Source organism: Urtica dioica, chromosome 4, assembly GCF_054948205.1.
Source record: "Urtica dioica subsp. dioica isolate 48M chromosome 4, U.dioica_male_clone48M_v1_H2, whole genome shotgun sequence".
Lineage (NCBI taxonomy): Eukaryota > Viridiplantae > Streptophyta > Magnoliopsida > Rosales > Urticaceae > Urtica > Urtica dioica.
The window spans coordinates 6,127,662-6,136,805 of record NC_142759.1 but is presented as its reverse complement, the minus strand read 5'-3'; the positions used below and the strand labels follow the sequence as shown (position 1 = coordinate 6,136,805).

At 40.1% G+C, this 9,144-nt stretch overlaps 1 protein-coding gene across 1 annotated transcript; it reads left to right on the top strand.

The window, feature by feature from the left end:
- The first annotated feature begins 6,467 nt into the window (after nucleotides 1-6,467).
- LOC149399726 (phenolic glucoside malonyltransferase 1-like) lies at nucleotides 6,468-7,952 on the top strand. Its single transcript, XM_089612857.1, has one exon. It carries the CDS (start codon nucleotides 6,549-6,551, stop codon nucleotides 7,914-7,916), a length of 1,368 nt encoding a protein of 455 aa, XP_089468983.1. The 5' UTR covers nucleotides 6,468-6,548; the 3' UTR covers nucleotides 7,917-7,952.
- The last annotated feature ends 1,192 nt before the right edge of the window (nucleotides 7,953-9,144 follow it).

Here is a 9,144-nt window from a genome sequence, read left to right as displayed (position 1 = left end):
CAGCTCCATTTAAGCTTCCGGCGAGGAATTTGAAAATGAAGGTGATAGAGTTTCAGCTCCGGTTAAACTTGAAGAGACCGGCGGCGAGAAGGACGAGGAGCGAAGGTTGGCGAGGAGGGCGATGACAGTTTCAAAATTACTATTGTTGTGCCGGCGGAGATTGAGCTGTGGAATCAAGATCGTATTCGTCCTTTCCCTCATCGCCGTCGTGTCCTTCAACATCACCAGAACCCCCTCCATCCACCGACTCCGGCTTCGACTGCCTCTCCGCCACCGATCGCTCTCCCTAGCTTGGTCCATCACCGTCGGAGCCTCTGAGCACTTCTTCCGAATGTCCTTCCTTCTGGGTATGTCAATGATAATTTGTTATGATTTTTATTTTTTATTTTTTGAAAATAAATAAATTATAGCGATATTTGGATAGGAGGCAAGCTAAGAAGCTTCAGTTGGAGGAAGAGCGGAAGAAGGAGAACATAGAGAAGCTGATGAAGGACATGGAAAACGAGATTTTCACGTTCAGTGACGATGATGAAGATTATGATGCCATTAATGAGGATGAAGATGAAGAGGTTGGCAAGTTTTCTTTTTAGTGAACCAAAGAGTGTGCGTGCATAATAGATTCTTGTTCAATTTCTTGGAATAGATTTTTGGTATCTATGCCATTTTTTTGTTTTTTTTAAGTTGTGTTTTAAGGTCATTTGTTTTGGGTCGGATTAATGATATGTTTAATTTAGAATTCATTATTTTCTTTTTCTTTGTTTCTCTTCCTCTTGTTTTATTCCTTGTCGTATGTCATAGGTGTTGTATTTTTTAGCTGATGATTCTTGAAACTCCTCTTATTAAAATATTTGTTGATTTTTTAGGTGTTTGATAATGCTTGAACCATTTACATTTTTAAATTAATTTATATCAATTTACATTATATATTAGGTGTTTGATGAAATGCTTGAACTATTTGATTTTTTAGCATAAATAATGAAGAAATTGTGTCATCTATGTCAACAATTCATGTCGATTGTTGACAATTATGTCAATAATTCATGTTGACTGTTGACATATATTAAAAGAATGTTTGCTGTGTTAATTTTTTTATTACTTCTTGATGGTGTATTTATACAGCCTAAAGAGAATAATACATAGAGAAAATCAAGGAGATTTGATCTGATTAGAAGAAGATCAGATCATAATAAAATAAAATTGTACACCTAATTAATTCCTTATATTCTGGAATTAATTTACACGTAATATTCTAAACAAAGAAATAAATCAACCATATTTTCTAACACTCCCCCTCAAGCTGGAATGTAGCTATCGTACAGTCCTAGCTTGCTGATTAGTTCTTGAAACATTGGACCATGAAGACTCTTGGTAAAAATATCGGTTGTTTGCTCATTTGATGGGACAAATGGTAGGCAGACTTCTCCTCGATCGAGTTTCTCTTTGATGAAATGTCGGTCAACCTCCACGTGTTTAGTACGATCATGTTGGACAGGGTTGTGTGCGATACTTATCGCAGACTTGTTGTCGCACATGAGTTTCATTGGACTATCAAATGGCTGCTTTAGTCCCAACGACATATGCAATGTCGGGTCTCGTGTGAGCCAAGTATATTAGTTTTCCAACCAATCTCTGGTACCTTCCTTTATCAGTTGCTGGTCCTTCTTCTGCTCCTCCAAGTTTAACATTTGCGTCCATTGGTGTTGTTGTTGGTTTACATCCAAGAAGACCCGTCTCTTTTTGTAGATCCAAGACGTACTTTCGCTGGGACACGGAGATTCCTTTGCTTGACCAGGCTATTTCCATCCCGAGGAAGTACTTCATATGGCCGAGGTCCTTCATCTCGAACTCCTTGGCAATGAGTATATTAAGTCGCTCAAGCTCTTCAACATCATTGCCGGTGAGAATTATGTCGTCTACATACACTATAAGAACATATATTTTATGATCTTTGGAGTGTTTGTAGAACATTGTATGATCGGTTTGAGCTTGGCAGTAACCGAGACTTTGCATATATCTGTTGAACTGTTCAAACCATGCTCGAGGCGACTGTTTAAGACCGTAGAGAGATTTGATGAGCTTACACACCTGACCTTTATTGGTCTCGTCTTCAAAACCGGGTGGTATGTCCATATAGACTTCTTCTTCGAGTTCTCCGTTTAAGAATGCATTCTTGATGTCAAGTTGTTGTAGAGGCCAATCTAGGTTTGCAGCGATCGATAAGAGTACTCTGATGGTATTTTGTTTTGCCACGGGGGCAAAAGTCTCGGTGTAGTCAAGGCCGTAGGTCTGAGTGTAACCCTTTGCGACGAGACGAGCCTTGTATCTTTCCACGGAACCGTCTGAGTTGAACTTCACAGTAAATAGCCATCGACATCCCACTGTAGTCTTTCCATTTGGAAGTTCCGTTACTTTCCACGTCTCATTCTTCTTCAGTTCCGTTACCATCTATTGGAATTTCCTCTTCAACAAGGTTAGACACAAAAGTTATATATGGAGTACACAGGTTTGTATATGAGACAAAATTGGCTATAGGGTATCGGGTACACGATCTGGTTCCTTTCCTAAGGGCAATTGAAAGTTCTTCCATTTTGTCTTCATTAACAATTGGATTTTCAGGAAGGGATACATGCATCTTACCTTGTTCTGATGTAGGCAAGTCAGGAATGATGATTGGCACAGTTAAGATGGTAGGTGGCTCATAATTCTTCACTCCTTGGTTCTTCCTCCGCGCATAGATTTTAATCGGTACATTTTTTGTTCCTGTTTCGGGATTAGGGTCAGCAAGTGTATGATGGTCTGGGAGAGTAGGATCGGGATTAGGAACTGTAGGGATTGGTTGTGGAGTTGAGGTATGATTTCAAGCTGAATCCCAAAATTGAGCATCATAATTTTGTGTCTCCCATTGAGGTCAAGTATTGGGATAAAAAAGGCTGATTTTCAAAAAAGGTTACATCAGCAGTAACATGATATCTTCTAGTTGTTGGGTCGTAACATTTGTAACCTTTTTGAGTGGTTGAGTACCCTAAGAAGACAGTTTTAATGGCTCGTGGATCGAGTTTTCCCCGGTTGATGTTATGAGCATGCACAAATGTCGTACACCCGAAAACTTTAAGAGGTAGGTTGCTAAACTGTTTGTTTTGAGGATATGAAAAGTGAAAAGTGTTGATTGGGGTTTTGAAATCTAAAACTTTAGATGGCATCCTATTGATGAGATAGGATGCAGTTAAAATGGCTTTCCCCCAAAAACACTTAGGTACTTGAGTCTGAAACATAATGGCCCTAGATACTTCGAGAATGTGTCTATTTTTCCGCTCGGCGACTCCATTTGTTGGGGGCTTTCTATGCAGGAACTATGGTGTATAATCCCGTGTTCTAGAAGATAACTTCCTAAGATGGAGTTGATGTATTCCCTACCATTATCTGACCGAAGGATCTGAATGGAAGTCTGGAATTGATTTTGTATGAGTCGGTGAAAGTTTTTAAACACACTTGCTGTTTCAGATTTATTTTTCATCAAGTACACCCAACAACATCTAGAATGGTCATCAATGAATGTAAAGAACCATCTATAGCCAGATATATGAGTTTCCCGGGAGGGCCCCCAAACATCACTGTGTATGAGAAAAAAAGGTTTTGAAGGTGTGTATGTGCGTGATGGAAAATTGGTTCGGTGGTGTTTAGCAAACTCACAAACATCACATTGAAAATCAAAGGTGTTTTTATTTGAAAATAAATTAGGAAACACCTTTTTGAGGTACACAAAACTTGGGTGTCCCAATCTTCTATGTCATAACCTCAACTCAGAATTATTGAAAACATGAAAAGCACTTATGCTATTGTTGGGTTTATGGTTTGTCATTGAAGAATCCTAGGTGTCAAAGATATATATAAGCCATCCACCATCTTAACACTGCCAATCATCTTCCCCGATACCAGATCCTGTATGACACAATGAGTTGGAGTAAAGTAAATCACACAGTTATGTTTGGATATGAATTTACTGACTGAGAATAAATTGCATGAAAGTTTGGGAACATGTAAGACAGATTTGAGTGTGATTTCTGGGGATATAGGTACTGATCCTTTCCCAGCAATAGGAGATAGTGATCCATTTACGACTTTAACTTTGTGGTTGCCTGGGCTTGGTGAGTACGAGGAGTATGTAAGTGAATTGAAGGTCATGCGATCGGTTGCACCCGAGTCTATGATTCTTGGATTAGGTGAGTGGCTATCGGCACTTAAGGCTTGTGGAATGTTACCTTTTTGGATATATGAAGTGGAAGGGATGTTGGTACTGCTTAGCTGAGAGGAATTGATGAGACTAATCAGTTGCTCTAGTTGTTCTTTGGTGAAGAGCTTTGATTCCGATGAAGCGCTGGCTGGCTTTGATGAGTCTGATGCAGTGGTGTTGAGAGCTTTGCCATCTCGAGAAGCTTTTGAGGGTTTCCAATCCAAAGGCTTGCCATGAATCTTCCAACACTTCTCGCGGGTGTGTCCAGATCGTTGACAATGATCACACCAAGGACGATTGTTGCTCTTCTTTGCAGATTGGCTTGATGAGGACTCGTAGGCATTAATGTTGAGTGCCGAGGATCGAGAGTGGAGGGAGCCGGGGATTGATCATTCATCATGACATGGCGCCGGCTTTCTTCTCGTCTGACCTCGGAAAACACTTATCGGATGTTGGGAAACGGGACTCGGCTCAAGACCTGGCCCCGTACACCATCAAGCTCGATATTCAGCCCTGCGAGAAAGTCAAATACTCTCTCCTTGTCCAACATCTTTTGTACCATCTGCTGGTCCTCTGTGCACTGCAAAGAAAACGAGTCAAATAAATCGCATTCAAGCCACAAACCTGTGAGAGTGTTGAAGTATTGTGTGACACTGGATGTGCCTTGTTTGGTGTCACGGATGCGATTCTTCGGCTCGAAGAGTTGCGAGGCATTTTCCAAGTCAGAATATGTCTCAGCAACGGAATCCCACACTGATTTGGCCGTCGGCAAGAAGAGGTAGGTTTTCCCGATTTGCTGTTCCATTGAATTGATTAACCACGACATGATCATAGAATTTTCCGTCTCCCATAGTGGATAGGAAGGATCTGTCTGTGCTGGTTGTTTGGTGATGCCAGAAAGATACCCAAATTTTCCTTTCCCTTGAATAAACAATTTCACAGATTGAGACCATTGAAGGAAATTTAGGCCATTCAATTTGTGAATTGTGATGAGGAGGGAATGGTTGGTTTCTATCTGGTGAGGTAGAACAGGGTTTGAGCTTGTCGCTGAACTGGAGATTTCACTCGTGTTTGTCATCGAATTCGATGAGAAAGAGGAATGAAAAGGAAGGAGTTCAGAGTAGGCTCTGATACCATAAAAGAATGTTTGCATAAATGAATTAATTTTTTATTACTTCCTGATGGTGTATTTATACAGCCTAAAGAGAATAATACATAGAGAAAATCAAGGAGATTTGATCTGATTAGAAGGAGATCAGATCAGAATAAAATAAAACTGTACACCTAATTAATTCCTTATATTCTGGAATTAATTTACACGTAATATTCTAAACAAAGAAATAAATCAACCATATTTTCTAACATATATGTAAACAAATTGTGCCGATTGTTGAATTATTTCATTTGTTGACATCTATGTCAACAAAGCAACAAACTTTTCAGTGTTGTCATTTGTTGACATATATATGTCAACAAATCATGTCATTTATAATATCTATGTCAACAAATCAATGAATTTTTCACTGTTGTCATTTGTCAACATATATATGTCAACAAATTATGTCAATCGTTGACATATATGCCAACAAATCGTCAAACAAACCCAAATTTAAAAATTAAAAAAAAAACTAATTTCTTGCAAGACTTAGAGAGAAAAAATTAAAAAAAAGTGAAGAGAGAAAAATAAGGGGGTAAAAATGGATAAAAAAATATTATCTCTCCTTTTTTTTATTAGTATTTTTGTCCAAATTATAATTTTGGTGTAAAATGAGAATTGAGTTATGAAATAGTAGTATATTAGTCATTTTCTCAAGAAAGTACACTTAATTGCAAATGACAAAGTCTCTAAATTTGCTTGGGATATTGGGCCGATTGCTGGTGCGGGTTTTGTGGTCCTACTTACTAAGGACTAAGGTGCTCAGGATTTACATCTGTGGGGTAGTACCCACCTACGACCCGCCACAAAATTTTGATATTTAAGTAAAAGTTGATACAAGTACAACTTATATTTTTATATATAAATGGTCAAATACTAAATTTAAAAAAGAGATTATTTTTTTTTTTGTTTGGATTTTCAATATAATTGTAACCATATCTTATAAGAGTTAATAGGCTTATAATTTTGTAATCCCCCACCCCCACAAAATATTGATATTTTTATCATTGTTGAATTTTTTTTTTTTTTTTTGAGATATTTTTATTGTGTAAGATGATATTTATTCACAAAATATAGTCTCCAAATTTTCCCGGTCCCACTCGCACTTGTACAAAAGGTTTCATCTTTGATAGCATTTTGCCACCCTAATATTCATATACCATGGCCAATATCATTGAGGTCACACGTGTCGCTCCGTCCTCAACAGCAGAATATTCCGAGCTCTCACTCCCTCTAACTTTCTTCGATATCCTCTGGTTCAAGTTCCCTCCGGTCGAGCGTCTGTTTTTCTACGCTGTGGACGAGCCTAGAGAGTCCTTGTTGAGCTCAGCGGTTCCCAGGCTCAAACACTCCCTCTCTCTCACCCTCCGCCACTTCCTTCCCCTCGCCGGAACCCTAACTTGGCCTCGGGACTCTCCCAAGCCGGCCGTCCTCTACGGATCTCCGCATGACGGCGTTTCCTTCTCCGTCGCCGATTCCGACGCCGATAACTTCGACGATCTCACCGGAGACCATCCCCGAGAGGCCGCGGCGTTTCGGCCCCTCGTCCCGGAGCTGAACGTCTCCGGGGATAGAGCTTCGGTGGTGTCTCTGCGAGTCACTCTCTTCCCGGGGAAAGGGCTTTGCATCGGAGTCTCGAGCCACCACGCGATTCTCGACGGGAAGTCGAGCACCATGTTTGTCAAGGCCTGGGCTCGCACGTGCCGAGATATCAACTCCCCATCGCCGCCGCCGCCGGAGCTCACGCCGTTCTTCGACCGGTCCTGTATCAGAGACCCCAAAGGCCTCGACATGTTTTTCTTGAACCAGACGTGGAAGCTCTTCGGCGGCGGATCGGAGGCTTCCGATCCGAGGGACGACCCGAAACTCTTCGAGCTCAGGAAGCACTCACCACCCTCGGACTCTCTCCGAGCGACTCTCGTCCTCACCGGCGACGACATTGCCAAGCTCAAGCGGGAAATCTCATCTTCGTGGCGTAAGGAGAAGGATCATAATAATCTCCGTGTATCCACGTTCGTCGCGGCGTTCTCCTACGCGGTGGTGTGCATCGCCAGGGCGACGGAGAACCGCCAAGGGTCCGAGAAGCTTTCCTTCGGCTTCGCGGCGGACTTCCGGCGGCGGATAGAGCCGCCGGCGCCGGAGAACTACTCCGGGAACTGCGTGTGGCTGGTTTGGTACCCGGAGGACGCCCGGGAGATGATGGCGGGGATAGAGAAGGTGGCGGCGGTGATGGCAGGCCTGGTGAGGGAGCTCGAGGACTCCATGAAAGGAGCCGAGGATTGGTTCGCCAGAGTCGCCGCCTCCGAGCCGATGCACTTCATCGGAGTTTCCGGGTCGCCCAAATTCGGGGTCTACGGCACGGATTTTGGGTGGGGTCCGCCGCGGAAAGTGGAGATCGCGTCCATCGGTACGGCCGGATCGGTGTCCATGGCAGAGAGTCGGGACGGGAGTGGCGGGGTTGAGATCGGCCTCGTCTTGGAGAAGAATTACATGGATGTTCTCCTTCCTTTCTTCTCCCAAGGATTATAAAAATCCATTAGGTAATATAAGAGAAATATATGTGCGTGTAAGTATGGACATTCGAAAAAAAAAAAAAAAAAAAAAAAAAAAAAATATATATATATATATATATATATATATATATATATATATATATATAAAAGTGTTGTTGTGTGTTTTAGAGATAATTCCCTTAATTTTAGAATTTATCAAAAATTTGTACCCAAGTTTTTGTGGTGTTTGTCCGATTTATCGTCGGGAATTTCGTAACTCATCGTGGTCTCATTTGATCAATCATAATTCGAAGATTTCGAACATGAAAGCTTCGTCTATATCCGAATCTATCCGATAGATGGTCCGCTCAAATTTAAACTCCGCAAATTCCTCCGACGAGTTCACATCACATTGATACCATAATAAACAAGAATTAGAGCATTTTCTTGCGATCACGTCTCTTTTTCAGGTTTTCAACCTTTACTCTATACTTTGCCTAGAAGGGTAAAAGATCAGGTGAGATTATCTATTGCGGTTCAATCTCTATCAATACATAATAAAAATCTTTGATATTAAAATAAATAATTATTCTTTACTGTTTTTGCTTGAATGTCCAATTATACGTTAGTTTTTGCAGATTTCAGAATAGATCAACAGTCAAGCGGTAGACAAATCAAGTTTAGGAAAACTCATTATTCACTAGTCTATGTCCGAAATTGATCGTGACTGTCGCGGGTCAATTATTGTGAATCAGAATAGAGTTTCTCGAGCGAGCCAAGTCCAACGACGATGGGCGCTTGCCTCAATTTCTCGATCAACTTATAATTCCACAAAATTTACCAATGTTTAAAATATCGGGATATATCGCCAATATATCGTTTTTTGAAGAGTCTCGGTAAAATATCCGTTGTAATCGTTATCGTTTTATAAATATTGTTAAAATATCGATGATATATCGACAAAATATCGTTTTTTTAGTAGTAAAAAAAAATCGACAAATATCGACAAAATATCGTCCAAATTTGAAAATATCGTTTTGTTTGTTTGTTTTTTATTTTTATTTTTTATTTATTATTTCTTATTATTTATATCTTTTACTTATTAATTTTACTTAATATAATGACATTATCAATATTTCCTTATTTATATTTTATAATACCTATAAATATATGTATGACAAATAACGTATTATATATAGATATAATATCTATACTAAATTGCTAATAGACTAAATAATTAAATATATAATACCAGTCTTTTTAAT

What these genes read in the sequence shown, in the direction of transcription:
- LOC149399726 (XM_089612857.1), top strand. Translation starts at nt 6,549, where the DNA reads ATGGCCAATATCATTGAGGTCACACGTGTCGCTCCGTCCTCAACAGCA.